The sequence below is a fragment of the Podarcis muralis genome, chromosome 11 (genome assembly GCF_964188315.1).
Source record: "Podarcis muralis chromosome 11, rPodMur119.hap1.1, whole genome shotgun sequence".
Taxonomy (NCBI): Eukaryota; Metazoa; Chordata; class Lepidosauria; order Squamata; family Lacertidae; genus Podarcis; species Podarcis muralis.
In genome coordinates, this window is record NC_135665.1 from 2,577,212 (window position 1) to 2,594,814 (window position 17,603).

Here is a 17,603-nt window from a genome sequence, read left to right on the forward strand (position 1 = left end):
CAGGCCCAATTCTAGGGACACCGGAGGATCTCCGTGGTGGGAATTTTGACTGTTTGCCTCCTGGGTCAGAAAGTCCAACTGGGTTGCCAGTGGAGAGAGACGTCTGGCTGTCTCCGTGGTCGCTCCTGAGGAGGCCGCTCCGTCTTGGCGCTCGGACGGGGCGCCGTGAGGGGCCGAAGCAGCCTCGCCATTGGGCTCAGCAGCAGCAGCAGAAGCCTCCGGCTGCTCTGGACGGCAGTCCTCGGCCGCCCGCGGTGACAGCCAGCGGCTTCGAGAAGAGGCTGAGGCGTCTCTTGGGCGAGGCGCCTGGACGGGGCGGGCGAGGAGCGCGGGAGCCTGGCGTGCCGAGCCGCGCTGGCGGCGACCCCCCCCCCCTCCGGGCGGAGGAGGAGAGATGGTGACAGGTACGGCGGGAGCTGCTCGTGGCCCCGAAGGAGGACGGGCTCCCGGGAGGAGGAGGAGGAGGAGGAGGAACCGCCGCCGCCGCCGCCACCTGCGCCGCAAGGGAGGCCGGGAGGAGCGGCAGGCTGGTGCCGTCTAGGGCGCGCGCCATGGGCTCCCTGGCGCTCCTCTTCCGAGGGACCTTCGCGCACTCCAGCCGCTCCTCGCCCCTCGACATTCTCGCCGGCCACCTGCTGGGCGTCGACCAGAGCGGCAAGGTGAGGCGGCGGCGGGGGCGGGAGGGCGCCAGGGGGACGCCGGATGCCGCCTTGCCCGGCACGTGGGCGGCCGCGGGCGAGCCCGGCGAAGGCGAGGCGGGACGGGGCCGAGGGGGGCGAGGGGCTTCGAGGAGAAGGAGCGGCGGGGGGAACCCCGAGCGCGAAAGGTGCCGGGCCGGGAGGAGGCGCAGTTGGGTGTCGCGGTGCTCCGAGGGTTATATAAGCGGAGCGCGGGCTGGGCGGGAAGAAAGCGAGGCCGCCTGGCGGGCGGGCGGGGGGGGGGGTCCCCGAGGGAGGCGCGGACCCGAGGAAAGGCCCGCGAAGAGGGAGAGAGAGGCCGGCGCTCCCCGGGGGCAGGAGGGCTTCCTTCGGAGGAGACGGGCTTCGGGGCCAGGAAAGCGAAGAGTGCTGGACAGGGACTCTGACTCGGGACTTTTCCAAATCGCGAAGCAGCCCGCTGGCTTTCCAGTTTCCGGGGGCTTCTTGGGCTCTGAAAGCACCACCAGGGAAGTGGGGAGAGGAAGATGGCAGCGTGGGAGCCCACCTGCAATATGCCACCGTCTTAAAATGGTCTTCAGGAAGCTCTTTGTAGGGTTATTAATAGTGCCATGTCAGTCGGTGACGCCAAGTGCAAAAAGAGCAGCGACTATGCCCAGGTCTGCCTTCCATAGTGCTCGGAAGCGTTTCAGGCGCAGTATGAACTCGGGAGCCTTTTGAGAGATTGTTTTAAAGGCAGCGAATATAAAGCACCAAAACAAAAGTGTTACAGAAATTATGAGCCATTTACTGCTGCTCTCTGATCATGTATCATTACATACTTACACAGATTAGAAACCAACCTAAATAAATATGCCTGGAAAACAGTGAAGCACTGGCAAGTCTTTTTCCACCCTGATTTTGTATACATCTATTTCAAGTACTTAACGGCTTGTGTTGATGGAGTTGAATAGAAGATTGTTGTGCATGTAGTTTATTACGGGTTTTTCTGGGTGATGTTAGATATACACCTGGGAACATGTCTTTGAGATATTCACATAATTTTGTAGGTTTCGGTAATTTTAGTAATATAAAAGCAGAGGTGGCATGCAATATATTTTTACACACATCTTTTTCTTGTGAAAGTTTGAAATGTAAAATTATGGCCTCTATGATACTAATTTTCTGTGGTAAAAATTGACTTTATCCTTACAGTATCTCCAGATAATCACATTGTTTCTGTAAGCTGCTTCCTGTAAAGATGAGAATTAACTGAGATGATTCATCGGCAGATCTTTTTATAAATAGCTTTCAGAACACATGGCCTCAAAACTGGCTTTAACCCCCCCCCCCCCGGAATCTTGGTTACAAAAGACATTGTTTCAAGGAGCCTCCTTTTCTTCAGTATCTCTTGGGGGGATTTGTGTCCTCATCTCTCTTGCTTTGACCGTAACATATTGTTCCTATCCTAAGTAGTACAGTGGTACCTCGGGTTACATACGCTTCAGGTTACAGACTCCACTAACCCAGAAATATTACCTCGGGTTAAGAACTTTGCTTCAGGATGAGAACAGAAATCGCACGGCTGCAGCAGGAGACCCCATTAGCTAAAGTGGCGCTTCAGGTTAAGAACAGTTTCAGGTTAAGAACGGACCTCCAGAACAAATTAAGTTTGTAACCAGAGGCACCACTGTACATGACTTCTATGCTTAATGCTATTTTATTGCATATATAAAATGCTGCAGAAAGCCATTTCACAGATTCCCTAAATACTGTTAAGATGTTTCCTCTTTCATTGGCCAACCTCCAACAACAATTTTTGCTCAACCATTAGACACACAGAGCTTCTGGGTTTTGCTGCTTTGACCATCTGGCCTTATATATTCTTAGAGCCAGCAAACTCTTGTCTAGTTAATATTCATTTAACAAGAGATATAATTAATATATGTTCCTCATTCATGGATAAGTATTCCTTTAAAAGCTTAATGGAGTGTATTATTGTGCATTTCCATACAGTTTCAAATGATTGCAGTGACTAATAAATGGATGCTTGGCATAGCAACGATACCTACTTTTGCAGCTCTGACTGTACATGTTATTTAATACAGTTCGTTTCTTCCTTACGACATGACCACATATTCTATTTCTGCCACAATTCATATAATTGTAAAGATTGCTTTGCAAAGCTTGCTTTACATACTCTGGCCTAATTTGCATGTGGCACTAAGCCATGGCTTGTTTTCTGACAAGTCATGGTGTGGTGTTGACTTATGAAATGTGGCTTGTTTTAGCCATAATAATAATAATAATAATAATAATAATAATTTATTATTTGTACCCCGCCCATCTAGCTGGGTTTCCCCAGCGACTCTGAGCGGCTTCCAACAAAGATGAAAAAATACTGTATTTTTCCATCTATAAGACGTCCCCACGTATAAGACGCCCCCTATTTTAGGGGACTCCGATTTAAGAAAATGGGAGAAGATCTATCCATGTATAAGATGCCCCCAAATATTGGACATTATTTTTAGGGGGGGGGGGACCTAGTCTTATACACGGAAAAATACGGTACATTAAAACATCAGTCATTAAAAACTTCCCTAAACAGGGCTGCCTTCAGATGTATCCTAAACATCAGGTGGTTGTTTATCTCTTTGACATCTGATGGGAGGGCGTTCCACAGGGTGGGCACCACTACTGAGAAGGCCCTCTGCCTGGTTCCCTGCAACCTCACTTCTCACAGTGAGGGAACCACCAGAAGGCCCTCGGTGCTGGATCTCAGTGTCCAGGCAGAATGATGGGGGTAGAGACACTCCTACAGGTATACTGGGCCGAGGCTGTTTAGGACTTTAAAGGTCAACACCAACACTTTGAATTGTGCTCAGAAATGTACTGGGAGCCAATGTAGGTCTTTCAAGACCGGTGTTATTTGATCTTGGCAGCCACTCCCAATCACCAGTCTGGCTGCTGCATTCTGGATTAGTTGTAGTTTCTGGGTCACCTTCAAAAGGATTCAACCTCAATCCGTTAGTCACCTCAGACACTCACACAGGACCTTCTCCTTCACTGGTTCCGATTTGAAAGAGAGGTAGAGCTGGGTATCATATGCATACTGATGAACACCCAGCCCAATCCCCCTGACGATCTCTCCCAGTGGCTTCATGTAGAAGTTAAAAAGCATGGGGGAGAGGACGGAACCCTGAGGCACCCTACAAGTGAGAGCCCAGTGGTCTGAACACTCACCCCCCCACACACTTTCTGGACACGGCCCAGGAGGAAGGAGCGGAACCACTGTATAACAGTGCCCCCAGCTCCCAGCTCCTCTAGATGGTCCAGAAGGATGTTATGGTCGATTGTATCAAAGGCCGCTGAGAGATCCAGCAGAACTAGGAAACAGCTCTCACCTTTGTCCTTAGCTGGCTGGAGATCATCAACCAGCGTGACCAAGGCAGTTTCAGTCCCATGATGAGGCCTGAATTCCGACTGGAAGGGATCCAAATGGTCCGCTTCTTCCAGGCGTGCCTGGAGTTGTTCAACAACCACTCGCTCAATCACCTTGCCCAAGAATGGAAGATTTGAGACTGGGCGATAGTTGGCCATCGTGGCCGCATCTAAAGATGGTTTTTTAAGAAGTGGTTTAATAACCGCTTCTTTCAGCGGGCCTGGGAAGGCTCCCTCATGGAGGGAAGCATTTACCATCCCACGAAGCCCATCGCCCAGCCCTTCCCGGCTGGCTTTTATAAGCCAGGATAGGCAAGGATCAAGGAGACAGGTGGTTGGTTTCACTCGTCCAAGCAGCCTGTCCACATCCTTGGAGGTAACAGATTGGAATTGATTCCATGCAACTTGACCAGACAGGGCTCTAGCACTCTCCCGCCCCGGCAATGCCCCCACGGTGGAGTCTACCTCTTTCCGAATCTGAGCGACTTTATCAGCAAAAAACTTTGCAAAATCGTTGCAGGAGATCTAGGGTCTTTACCAGGCCCTGATGGCAAAGGTGGTTCCATTAAATTGTGAACCACCTGAAAGAGTCTCCTGCTGCTATTTTCTGCAGATGCAATAGAGGCAGTGAAGAAAGTCTGCTTCGCCATCGCTATTGCCACTTGGTAGGCTTGACGTTGAGTTCTAACCTGTGACCGGTCCAATTCAGAATGAGTTTTCCGCCACTGGCGCTCCAGCTGTCTCAGCAATTGTTTCATCATCCTCAGCTCCAGGGATAAGCACGGGGCTGTCTGGGCTTCATGCAATTGGAGAGGGCACTTTGGAGCCAGACAGTCGATAGCCCTGGTTAACTCCGCATTCCAGTGGGCCACCAGGGAATCAGCTGAAAGGCCATCAACATGGGATAAAGCATCTCCTACCACTCTTTGGAAACCATTTGGATCAATTAAGGGGGGGGGCACGGACCATCTGAATTGGTCCCAACTCCCTGAAGAGGGGAAGGGTTGTGGAGAAGTCCAGATGCACCAGGAAGTGATCTGACCATGGCACTTCTTTTGTTTCACTTTTACTTAGTGTCAGATCACCCACATCCATAGAGGTGAACACCAGGTCTAAGGCATGTCCACGACTATGAGTTGGGCCAAACTTATTCAGGGACACCCCCACTGAGGCCATGCTTTCCACAAAGTCTTGAGCGGCCCCTTGTAAGGTCGTGTTGGCATGGATGTTAAAATTCCCTAGGACAACCAAACTAGGTGTCTCTAGGAGAACATCCGCCACGACCTGAAGCAGCTCAGGCAGGGAATCCTTGGTGCAGCGGGGAGGTCGGTACACCAAAAGGAATCCTGTACTGCCCCTATTGCCCAACTTCCAGAAAATGCACTCAGAGAACTGGGTCTTCCCAATAGGACGCCTTGTGCAAACTAATGACTTCCTAAAAATCACTGCAACCCCCCTATCCACCCACAAGTCCTGGGTTGCTGTGTGTAAGAGAAACCTGGTGGACAAGCAGCGGCAAGGACAGGCCCATCTGCTTCCTCCAACCAAGTCTCTGTTACACATGCCAGGTCAAGTCCTCCATCCATGATCAAGTCATGGATGGCAGTGGCTTTATGAATCATTGACCTGGCATTGCACAGCAGCACCTTCAGGTCATGTGGGTATCCCTTGTTGATTCCAGTATCCTTCCAGTCAAGACCAGACCTGGAGGCATGGATAGTCCTCAAACAATGACTAAGCCTGCTTCCTCGGTAATGACATAGTCTGGTCTTAGCGTAACTCCTCTTCCTACCCGTGATCACTGAGATTGGGTGTCCCAGAGCATCCCCCCACCACCACCACCGTGGAACCTGCCCCAGCCATTCTGTTGGTTGGGCCCACTCCCCAGCAGCCCTGACTCTCTCCCCTTAAGAACCAAATACAAACTTTATAAAACAAAAAAGTACATAGTTATGTTAAAAATTAAACAAACGTTGGGGCCGTCAGCACCCACAGCCGGCAGGAATCTCTGCAGTCCCTCCGGAGCCTCTTTTGTAGGGAAGGTGAGCCTGGACCCCGCCCCCCAGGCCAGATGGAAGGGCCTTCCAGGGAGCGGCCGTCAGGAATCCGGCTATGGTTTGGTGTTGTCTCTGAACCCAAAAGCCTTGCTTAAACATGATTTGTTGGGCTGCACCACTCCACATGCTCACTAAGCTACACAAGGAAGCAGCAGCTGAAAAATGAAACCAAGCTTTGGGGAAACAAGCCATGGCTTGTTATTCCAGAGTGGCCGGAGCTTCTTAAATTCTGCCTTCCAGGGAGCCACATGTACTGCTTAATGGGTTGAATGACAAACTAAGTTCCTAACAGCTGTTTTATTTCGATTTGCTGCAATTTCTTGTCCCACCAAATGGGAAATGTTTGTGTATGTGTATATCATTGTGGCCTGTAGAAGGGAGGAAGTGAAATGCAAGCCCCTAAAGCTGACCTTGGGGGGCCTGGAAGGCATAAAAGTGCCAGAAAGCCCAACTTCCCCCCTCAGGTTTGTTGTATTCAGGGATAAAAATATATCTGTATTCCTAAAACATAAAATTTTATGTTTTTTATTTTTTGTATTTTATGTTTTATATTCTTTTTTCTTTTTTCCGTTTCATTCTTTTTCCTTTATTATTGTTAACTTTTTCTTCTGTTATGTTTACCCCACACTATTGGATTGAATCCAATGCTGGTTCAACTAATAGTAGGCCTATTGAAATTAATGGGCATGTGTAACTTAGGCCCGTTCATTCCAGTGGGTCTACTCTGAGTAGAACTCAGTTGGCAGGAACTCACTGTGCTTCGCCTGGGCGGCTCTTATGGTGATCTTTGTACAATACAAGAACAGCTTGTATCATTCTCAGTAAACTTACTGATCATTTGGCTGCCTTTTAATCAGTAGCAAGCATTTCAGAGAACTGCAGAAATGCAAATGCACACATAGATAAATACACGGGCTGTATATTATGGTTTAACTTCAAACATTATCTTACCAAGAGACAACCTTGTCGGACGCCCTTGGCCGTTGGGAATGGAGTGGTAAGGGAGCCGTTGGGACCACTTCGGACGCGAGCTGTGGTGTTTGAATAAAGGGAAATAATTAGGGAGAGGAGGTGCGGATCAATTCCCAGATGGGCAAGTTTGGCCCCTTTACTGTTTAATCTCTATCTTCATGATGCAATTTCCCCTTTGAAGCTAGCATCTAAGTATCCTCCTCACTTAGCAGGCCACCCCGTTGCTTCCCTTTTCTATGCAGATGATGCCGTCATCTTATCCAGAACAGCTGCGGACCTAGCAAATACAGTTAATGCATTTATCGCCTATTGTAAGGCGGAAGCTCTTAATATTAATTATAAAAAATCGAAAGTCCTCCACTTCACTCGTTCCCGCAAACTCAAGCTGGAGCCGCTTAAGATCACAGGTGGCTACTTAGAAAAGGTAAAAGCCTTTAAATATCTAGGCTTAATATTCACTTATAATCTCTCCTAGACCACCCATCTACAATCTGCCTTTCTCGCTGCAACCACGACCTCTAATGCCATTGTCCGATTTTACCACCAGAAGGGCGGCAAACACCTTCCAGCAGCAATTCAAATATTTAATGCCAAAGTTGTTCCTAAATTATTATATGGCTGCGAAGTATGGACTACAGCAATATCAGGTAACTTGGATCGCCCACTTCATATGTTCCTGAGATCTCTTTCCGGCGTCCCGAGATGTGTCTCAGGTGCAGCCCTACGACTTGAGTTCGCCCAGCCCTCAATTGTAAAACGAGCATGGAGTCGAGCCATTTCCTATAGCTCCCACCTATTAGCATCGGATGCTCGAATTAGAGGTGGTTTTTCCAATCTGATCCTAAGAGATATTCATAATTCCCCTTGGAAAACTACAATTAACCTCAAATTCCGCTCTCTTCTCAATCTGAATTGTAAAACTGTTCTTAACTTAGAGTGTATCAGTCCGGCGGCCCTACCTCCAATTAAAAAGAAGCTACAGCAACTTGACTTCTCTAATACAGCTGCCCATGCAAGAGGACCGTGTTCAGGCCTAGCCCTAGCTATTCCACCCCCTGAAGGGATCCCTCTATACTGCTTCACAATTTCTTCGGAGGCTAAGCGAAGGGCCTTTACCTGTGCCCGTCTCAACTGTTTTCCTACAGCAGTTCTGTCGGGTCATTATTCCAGAGTTCCCATCGCAAATAGAACATGCACCTGTAATGACACGGCTCTGGAGACTATGGAACATGTAATGCTCTTCTGTCCCACCTGGACAGATGAAAGATCTCGGTTTTTAACTCCTCTCGTGAACAAGCTTCATCTCCCAATCCAGCCTTGGATAGTGTCCCTTTTTTTGCAGGATTCTGATTGTTGGATTACCGAGATGACAGCTAACTTCCTGCTCAGTGTGATGAAGAGGAAAGCGGCACTAACTTCTTCTTCTTTAACACCACAGCTGCAGTCGATACGCCGCACAATCGAACGAAGTTCCAAGTAGCCTTACTGTACAAGGACAATGGAGCTAAGACAAATCTGAGGAGCTGAAGGACCCTTTAACGATCCTCCAGCCTCAGCAGTTTTTTGTCTTTTTGTTTTTGTACTATCTGTCACTCGATGTTTTAAATCCCCTGTCGCTTTTGTTATCCTTTTTTTTCTTTTTTTTCTTTCTTTAAGTATTCGCCCAGGACGATATCTACTTTTACCTCCCCACCCCCATTTTATGTTGTTATTTCTATGTATATCATGCTATGGCCACACGGCTAATGCAATAAAATCTATTGATATCTTACCAACTTTGCTGATAAGCAGTGAGGGTCCCCTGGAGACTTGGCAAAGTTTTGAGAAGTGATGGAATGCCTTTTGATGGCTGCTCTGGTTTTAAACTGGTATGTTTTGTGTACAAATGACTCCTGATAAAATACTAAGTACAACTGGGTAGAATATTTTACAATAAATCACTTACTTCAGTGGTCTCCATTGGCAGATCTAAGCAGATGCTTTGGCAGAGATACAAATGTGTGAATAAAAAAAGGGCAATCAAATAATATTGAACATGCATGTGTGAACTGACCCCTGCTTCATCATCCTCACTGGGTAAAGGTAAAGGTAAAGGGACCCCTGACCGTTAGGTCCAGTCATGGACGACTCTGGGGTTGCAGTGTTCATCTCGCTTTATTGGCCGAGGGAGCCGGTGTACAGCTTCCGCGTCATGTGGCCAGCATGACTAAGCCGCTTCTGGCAAACCGGAGCAATGCATGGAAGCACAGTTTACCTTCCCGCTGGAGCGGTACCTATTTATCTACTTGCACTTTGACATGCTTTCGAACTGCTGAGTTGGCAGGAGCAGGGACTGAGCAACGGGAGTTCACACCGTCATGGGGATTTGAACTGTCTACCTTCGGATCGGCAAGCCCTAGGCTCTGTGGTTTAGACCACAGCGCCACCCATGTCCCTTCCTCACTGGAATAGTGTTGACCGATTGGGGTGGCCTACGAAAGAAGCAGAACATCTGCACCAGATGATAGCCTAACCTTTTACAACTTGTTCTTAATAACTGTTCTTCCCTCTTTGCTTTTAAAATATTTTCTTTCTTCCTAAAGCGACATTTATATGATGCATTTTGCTACTCCTGAAAGGAACTATTTAAAGTTGCCTTGTTATGAATACTGTATAGGTAGCTCTTCTTCCATGACAACAAGCCTGCTTTCCACATTTCCCATCTGGTGTTGCTTCTCTTTCCTTCGCTTATTCTTGTTTTCTACTTTGTGTTCAGTATGTGGTATTAGTCATTCTCCTCCCAGCTTCACTCCAGCATTTCTGTGACATTTTTTAATTGCTCATTAGAAGATCTGAGTTATAAAGCATATGCATCTGTTAGATAATGTGGAGTGTACATGCATATGCCAAAGCATGACAATAATGATAATAATAATGATGATGATGATGATGATAATAATAATAATAATAATAATAGAGTTGTTTGTTACCTTGAATGAACTGTTACTAGATAATTTTACAGATTACAGTGGTGCCTCGCAAGACGAAAAGAATCCGTTCCGTGATTCTCTTCGTCTAGCGGTTTTTTCATCTTGCGAAGCAACTCTATTAGCGGCTTAGCTGCTAAAAGGCTATTAGCGGCTTAGCGGCTTAGAAAAAAGGGGGGGGAGCGGGAAAAAAATCGCAAGACTAGCAAGACGTTTCGTATTGCGAAGCAAGCCCATAGGGAAAATCGTCTTGCGAAGCAACTCAAAAACGGAAAACCCTTTCGTCTAGCGGGTTTTCCGTCTTGCGAGGCATTCGTCTTGCGGGGCACCACTGTACATTTATTATTTCCAGCAGCAAATATTTACAACTGAGTATCAGCAGGTAGGGACGCAGGTGGCGCTGTGGGTTAAAGCCTCAGCACCTAGGACTTGCTGATCAAAAGGTCGGCGGTTCGAATCCCTGCGGCGGGGTGCGCTCCTGTCGTTCGGTCCCAGCGCCTGCCAACCTAGCAGTTCGAAAGCACCCCCGGGTGCAAGTAGATAAATAGGGACCGCTTACTAGCGGGAAGGTAAACGGTGTTTCCGTGTGCGTCTCTGGCTCGCTAGAGCAGCGATGTCACGCTGGCCACGTGACCCGGAAGTGTCTGCGGACAGCACCGGCTCCCGGCCTATAGAGTGAGATGAGCGCACAACCCTAGAGTCTGGCAAGACTGGCCCGTATGGGCAGGGGTACCTTTACCTTTACCTTTATCAGCAGGTGGCGCTGTGGTCTAAACCACAGAGCCTAGGGCTGGCTGATCAGAAGGTCAGTGGTTCAAATCCCCGCGACGGGGTGAGCTCCCGTTGCTCGGTCCCTGCTCTTGCCAACCTAGCAGTTCAAAAGCACTTCAAAGTGCAAGTAGATAAATAGGTACCACTCCGGTGGGAAGGTAAACGGCTTTTCTGTGCGCTGCTCTGGTTCACCAGAAGAGGCTAAGTCATGCTGGCCACATGACCTGGAAATCTGTCTGTGGACAAATGCCGGCTTCCTCGGCCTGAAAGGTGAGATGAGCGCCGCAACCCCACAGTCCTCCGTGACTGGACTTAATGATCAGTGGTACCTTTACCTTTACCACTCAGTACCTCAGGAAGCCTTTTAGGGTGTAATGGAATTTCCACTGGAGATGGAGCAACAGCAGCAACATTTATTTTATTTATTTAAAATCTTTCTTGCTCGCTGTTCATAGCCAAAGCACTTCCAGAGCCCACTCAAACTCAAATATGCAATACATACTAAACAACAGCAACATATGAACAATAAAGCCCCCTCTAAAACAACAAATGGGACACGGGTGGCGCTGTGGGTTAAACCACAGAGCCTAGGACTTGCCGATCAGAAGGTTGGCTGTTCGAATCCTCGCAATGGGGTGAGCTCCCGTTGCTCAGTCCCTGCTCCTGCCAACCTAGCAGTTCAAAAGCATGTCAAAGTGCAAGTGTGTTAGGATTGCGCAGGTGTGTTATGCCACCTATGCCCGAGTTTAATTGTTTTCTCCCTAATATATGCTGAAACTGATTTAGCAGGTTTGGACATACAGATATTGTCACATTAATTATCATATATTGGTCAACCTAAACCTGCCTACCAGATCATTTTTAAACTAGACAAAGGACCCAACATTGTTTGCTATAGTTCTCCATATAGCTTAGAAACCAACCCATATTCCCGGGAGGAAAAGGTGAAGGGTAGATTTTTGAAACTTTTAAGTGTATGTGTGTGGCCTCGACTTGGACCGTAGGATCTCAAATAATATGATTCAATTGATATATTTGTAAGCAAGTAAGATACAGATTAGGGACGTGGGTGGCGCTGTGGGTTGAACCACAGAGCCTAGGACTTGCTGATCAGAAGGTCGGCGGTTTGAATCTCCGTGACGGGGTGAGCTCCGTTGCTCTGTCCCAGCTCCTGCCAACCTAGCAGTTCGAAAGCACGTCAAAGTGCAAGTAGATAAATAGGTACCGCTCCGACGGGAAGGTAAACGGTGTTTCCATGCGCTGCTCTGGTTCGCCAGAAGCGGCTTAGTCATGCTGGCCACATGACCCGGAAGCTGTATGTCGGCTCCCTTGGCCAATTATGCGAGATGAGCGCCGCAACCCCAGAGTCGGCCACAACTGGACCTAATGGTCAGGAGTCCCTTTACCTTTTAAAACAACAAAAATTTGAAGGACACATTTGCAGTGGCAGAGTGTAAGCTAATGCTGCCTAGGGTAGGCAAGTGGGGTACCCCCCCCAGGGGCGCAGGGTGCAGAGGCAGCCTGCTGCGACTCACATTGCAAAGCACACCCGGGGCGAGCACACCGCAGCCTCTCTCCACCCCCAGGTCAGGCTCGAAACGACATATATATTCTGCTTAATGTTCAAATGTATTCTCAGTGGTTTACAGAATATAAAAACCAATTGCACTACATTGTTAAAATACAGAATAATTAAAAACACACCATAAATTAAGATATAAACTCCATGATTAAGATATACAATAAAATAATCCTATTCAAGCCGCACTGCAATTAAAACAGGAGACGCAGGTCAAGAGCCACGGATTTGGTGTTACCTGGCACTTAAGCACAGCACGCCTCCACTCAAATACAGTGTAAACCCAATGCTGGCAGAGCAAAAGTCAAATGATTGGGCACATAGTATGAGGTTATATCTCTTAGGCCTCCTGTCACAAACACTTAGAGCTCATAAGGGGGACCTCTGTCAATGGGATACAATGGAGAAAGAGCACCTTGTACAACAGGGGCACAAGGAGCGAGCAATAGACTCCACTCCAGCAACTGGGGGTGCCAAGACAGAGCACCTTGAGCAGGTACCGTCTCACTGTATGATTCCTGTGTCTTGTCATAACTGTGTTGCTCTCAGATTCTCCACACACAGAGGAGAGCAAAATCGTCCAAATGAAAGGGAGGCACCCACCCCTACTTGCAGCTAATGTCTCCATCAGCAAAAGCCAGTTCATCCACTCCAACCATTGCAACTGCTGGCCAAACACTCATGCACACTTTTGCCTTGCAAGGTTCGCAGCCCGGATGCAGTAAGCAGGAGAAACTGTCACCATACACAGAGCCTTTCACCGTGGCTCTCCAGGGGAAGAATGTGAGTACACTCATAGTCACTGTATCTCTCCCCCTCCTTACCAGTGGTGCTAGTGCAGAGTTCTAGCACAACACTCAGATTTCATCAGCCCTTCTTTTTCATTTCCTCAGAAACACCTACTTAGACTCCAAGGCCATATGGTGCCAGCTGCTGCCCATTGCTGATTGCTTTCTCTGTCTCTCACCATGCTCTCCATAGTCTGCTTTCCTACAGGTTAAGGATCCAGGTTAAGGATCTCTGTAGGCCTTGAGGGAAGCCCACTCCTTAACCACAAGCACTGACCACGATGCTCCTGGCTGTTCCTGCATGGGACTGTTGACTTGTTTGCTCCATGCAGACTCCTTGCACACTTTGTGACAGTACCATATTGGCCCGAATATAAGCCACACCTGAATATAAGCCGCTCCCTTAAAATTCCGCAGTCACTCCCACCTGTTCCATTTCACCGTATGTCTGTTTCAGCAGCGATATCGTAAAAGCCAATTTTTGTAAGGTCTCTAAGCTTTCAGCACCTGCACTTGTCCTCCGCATTGGCTTTGGTCTGGCTACATTTGGGGCCTTTCCTCTTGTCTAGTGAAGGGTTGTTCCCTGAGATTGAGCAGGAACATAAATTGTTATTCCAGACCAGGGTTCCCGCTGAGCATTTATGATGCTTCCTGTGCATTTATAATTGAAGGTTGGGGTCGAAGGCAGAGGGAACGGACTTCCGGTGTTTTCCGCCATGGTGAACAGCAGCTCCTACAATAGTGGATGCCGGCTGTGCAGCTAATTAAGGATAATTTGAGAGTAATTATCCTTGCAAGCCCCCTCCCAGGGTCGGGGGTGGGTGGGTGAGCTCTCACTCACAGATCATCTGATATCTGCCTCTTATTCCGACGGAATGCAGGGGGCAGGGACGCTGAGTGCATAGCACTGCACGTATCAGAAACTCTCCAACCGTGTGTGGAGATCCTTCTGTTATCTTAAGATGGGTTTGAATTTGGACTTAAGAAACAGGCATGTTTTAGACAAAAGAGACAAGATAACCTGCCAAATGAATCAGCCACTGAGTGGCACGGTTTTGATCTGGAAAGTATTTTTGTCATAATTGGATTGGAATGTAAGTGAAGGGGAGCCTTTGTTCTCTCTCTACATTGTATTTGCTGTTTTATGATTCGGCAAACCTTCACTGAAGAAGAATTAATTACTAATGGAATCTAATTATCAATGGATTACGACTATTAATGGAATGTAAGAGGGAATTAACAAGAACTTCATAATTTTTTATGGATTATTTGAATGAATAGACTGTGTGAAAATGTTGTGAGAATTGGTGGCATTACCTTCTAAAGAGGGCACTAACTTTTATTTATTATGGTTTTGGCAAGACACCAGCTTGTTAGCAAATTGGAAAGGATCAAAGAAGAAAATGCTGGAAGTCTGCCTGGAGCCATGGTCAGATGCCAGTTCACTTTCGGTTTGAAAAGGCAAGATGGTGTGAGGCCATGGCGTAATTGAGAATTCATCCCTTGAAAGAGGGGGCGGGATGCTGAAGATGATTGATTGATTACAACATGAAGCGAAGGACAAATGCAAACAAATATTTCACACAGAAAGTTACAGAATATAAACTTCATTTGCAAATTAATGGCTATGGAATAGCTAAACACGAACGAGAGTTGTCACACCAGTGGCTGTTAAAATAAAGAATTAAGATTGGAACTGTTGTACTTGGATTAAGAGGACTGGAGAAGGACCAAGGAATAACATCATCATCTCCTGATAATCAGAACACGGGAAGTCACCCCAAATTGCTTAATTTGGAACTGGATAATTGTCTCTTTTAATTGTATTATGATTTGGTATTGTATTAATGTGGCTTATATTGGATTGTTATTAATGAAAAATTAATAAAAAATTATTCAACATAAAAAAGAAGGCAGAGGGAAAAACTAATTTCCAGTGATGTGCATGATGACTGACTGCTGCTGTGGGGCTGTCTCTGTGGTGTGTGGTATATGGGTGTGAGTTCTGGGAGCTCCCACCCCCACCCCCCATGACTGTAGTTTCTTCCTTAGCGTACAGAAGCTGAGTGGGAGGCATTTCCCATTTTCTCCTGGAAGCTCAAACAGCTGTCTCCAACTTCTCAAAAGGGCTGTTGCATTGCAGGTATTGTGGTGTTGTGCGTGATTTGTGCATTGTGACACAAGAGGAATGCTAGGAGTTTGTTAGGGGTGTGCCTGTATGGGCAGCTCACCATTGGCTGCCTCTGACTCCCTGAGTCGTGTGGGTATTGCCCTTTTCTGCTGGTTTCTGTTTTTTACTTTGTTATTCTACCCTCTTATCTTGCAGCGAATCTCCACTGCATAGGACTAAGGTTGCATGCTCAACAGTTGCCTGTTCTGGATGGGGTTGCTAATACCAATTTGAGTCTCCCATGCTTGTGCTTGTTGTTAGCCAATCAGGTTATTGATCACCAATTATTGATTTTGCCAATTTTCATAGTTATGGTTGGAATGTCTGATTGTACTAAAAGGAATGTTATACAGTGCCCAGTTACCACCAGTATTCCCTTTGTATGGACTTAAGAGAAGACAGATACAACATGCTTTTTAAAATATTTATTCACTCTTATATTGATTAATACAATTCTAATAAAGCAATACTTCAGAACGTACCACCTACTCTAATACTCTGACACGTTAAGCAAATAGTAGTTGTACTACCCCAATACAGCATGAATTGGTTGATCAGGCCAATTAGTAGGACAGAATCTTATAAAGCCAGGCATTGTTGGAGTTAGATGAGGTATGATCCCTTTTCAAGTGTATGTTTGTGTATCCTGAAGATTAACGCTGGACTTTCCCCCATAGTTCCTTGCCCAGATGGGTCCTACCTGATCTCCACCTTACGGCATATAAGGAGTTCATGATCTGCTTGTGCCATCTTGGCACTATCTTGTTATGCCCCGATGCACAACCAAACAGGTGTGCTGTTCTTGCTTTGCCATTTGTTCACTAATGCCCTTCTCCACATCCGTTTGTTACCAATCCTAAACATATTTACCAATTCTGTTACTTCTGCTTAACACTGCAGTTAGACTTCTACTTTCAGCTATTCAAGATATTATGCTTCAGTTAATGTGACCTAACTTAAGCATTTAAACATTTTAATCCCCCTCTTCTATATTAATATAGTTCTATACTATAGAAATTTAATAATTATATGTATTAAAGCTCCTTCACACAACTGCTATTCTTTCTGATATTGTTCATTCAGAAGTCCTATCAAAGAGTATATTTCTGAGTGTCTTCCTTTTAGAGTTCCCCCTTAAAGCACCAGTGTGTCTGGAATGCCTAGGGCTAAGTGCTCTAAGTATACTATTTTTCTAGCCTCCTGGTAAAAACCATACTTTCTGTTATCTGGGATCATACATGCACCATACATTTAAAGCACTCTTCACACCACTTTCATGCTCATGGCTTCCTGCAAAGAATCCAGATGGGGACTTTGGCGCCACAGAGCTGTTTTATGGACCTGCGAGTAATGTGGTGGGTGCTTAGGAGCCAACTCCTAGGAGCTGAGATCCCTTTGTCCCCCCCCCCCAATAAAATATTTGAGGGGGCTGTACCTCCTCAAAGTTGATGGGCATTGCCATTCCGATGGTGTGTGTGTGCTGCATCTTGTGATGGACTCTGCAGGGTGGGGCTTACCTGCCCCCCCCATATATTATTCAAGTTGGTGCCCCTGGTTGGGTGCAAACTCCTACTGCCTTTAAAAGGCATTTGGAAGGCTGGGAAGGGCTGGAGCTGGGCTGGCAAAGGATCTGCTGGATCTTAAGTCACAGCATATTTAGTGTAGCAAAAATACAAGTTCACCTCCTACCCCCTTCCACCCTTGCTGGTGCAAGTGATGGGGCTGCAGATGTGCTGGTTGCTCCGCTGCTCCTCTAAGCCCCCACTTCTGCCCTGGTATGATTAGAGTTGCATTCCTTAGTAATACAGATGAAAAACAGGAGCAGCACAAGAATACTTTAGGTTACAGGAAATAGCATTTGAATTACGAGATCACACCAAAGTCACCAGTGTTATGGAAGAGCAATAGTTTGGAATTATATTGGAAGAGCAATAAAGTGGAACCTTTAATATGAATTATACCTTATATGAAGTAACTTAAAATTCTTTAAAATTAGCCTTGACTAATTTTCCTTCATGTGAATCTACACTAAACGTGAAACACAGAGAGTCATATCAAAAACAAACATTTGAATGCCTTATACTCTTTTCACTTCCTTAGATTGCATTTTTGGAACCAGCCGAAGAGCAGGAGAAACTGGCAAAGAAGTGGGGATTCAAAGCATCTGACATCCGAGAGCTCAGTAATAAGTATGCATTATGTTTTATTTTACTTTTGTCATCAG

At 46.7% G+C, this 17,603-nt stretch overlaps 1 protein-coding gene across 3 annotated transcripts in view; it reads left to right on the forward strand.

Moving 5' to 3' along the window:
* The first annotated feature begins 385 nt into the window (after positions 1-385).
* GDA (guanine deaminase) overlaps positions 386-17,603 on the forward strand; it is a 50,983-nt gene continuing 33,765 nt past the window's right edge. Inside the window, exons 1-2 of one of the 3 annotated variants that reach the window (XR_013394594.1) lie at positions 386-659; positions 17,480-17,568. Coding sequence is in view for 2 of the 3 variants with exons in the window: in XM_077935955.1 (XP_077792081.1) it covers positions 552-659; positions 17,480-17,568 (197 nt within the window). In the remaining variant the exon portion in view is untranslated. The remainder of the gene's footprint in view (positions 660-17,479; positions 17,569-17,603) is intronic. The other 2 variants (XM_077935955.1, XM_028749016.2) reach the window with 2 other exon arrangements.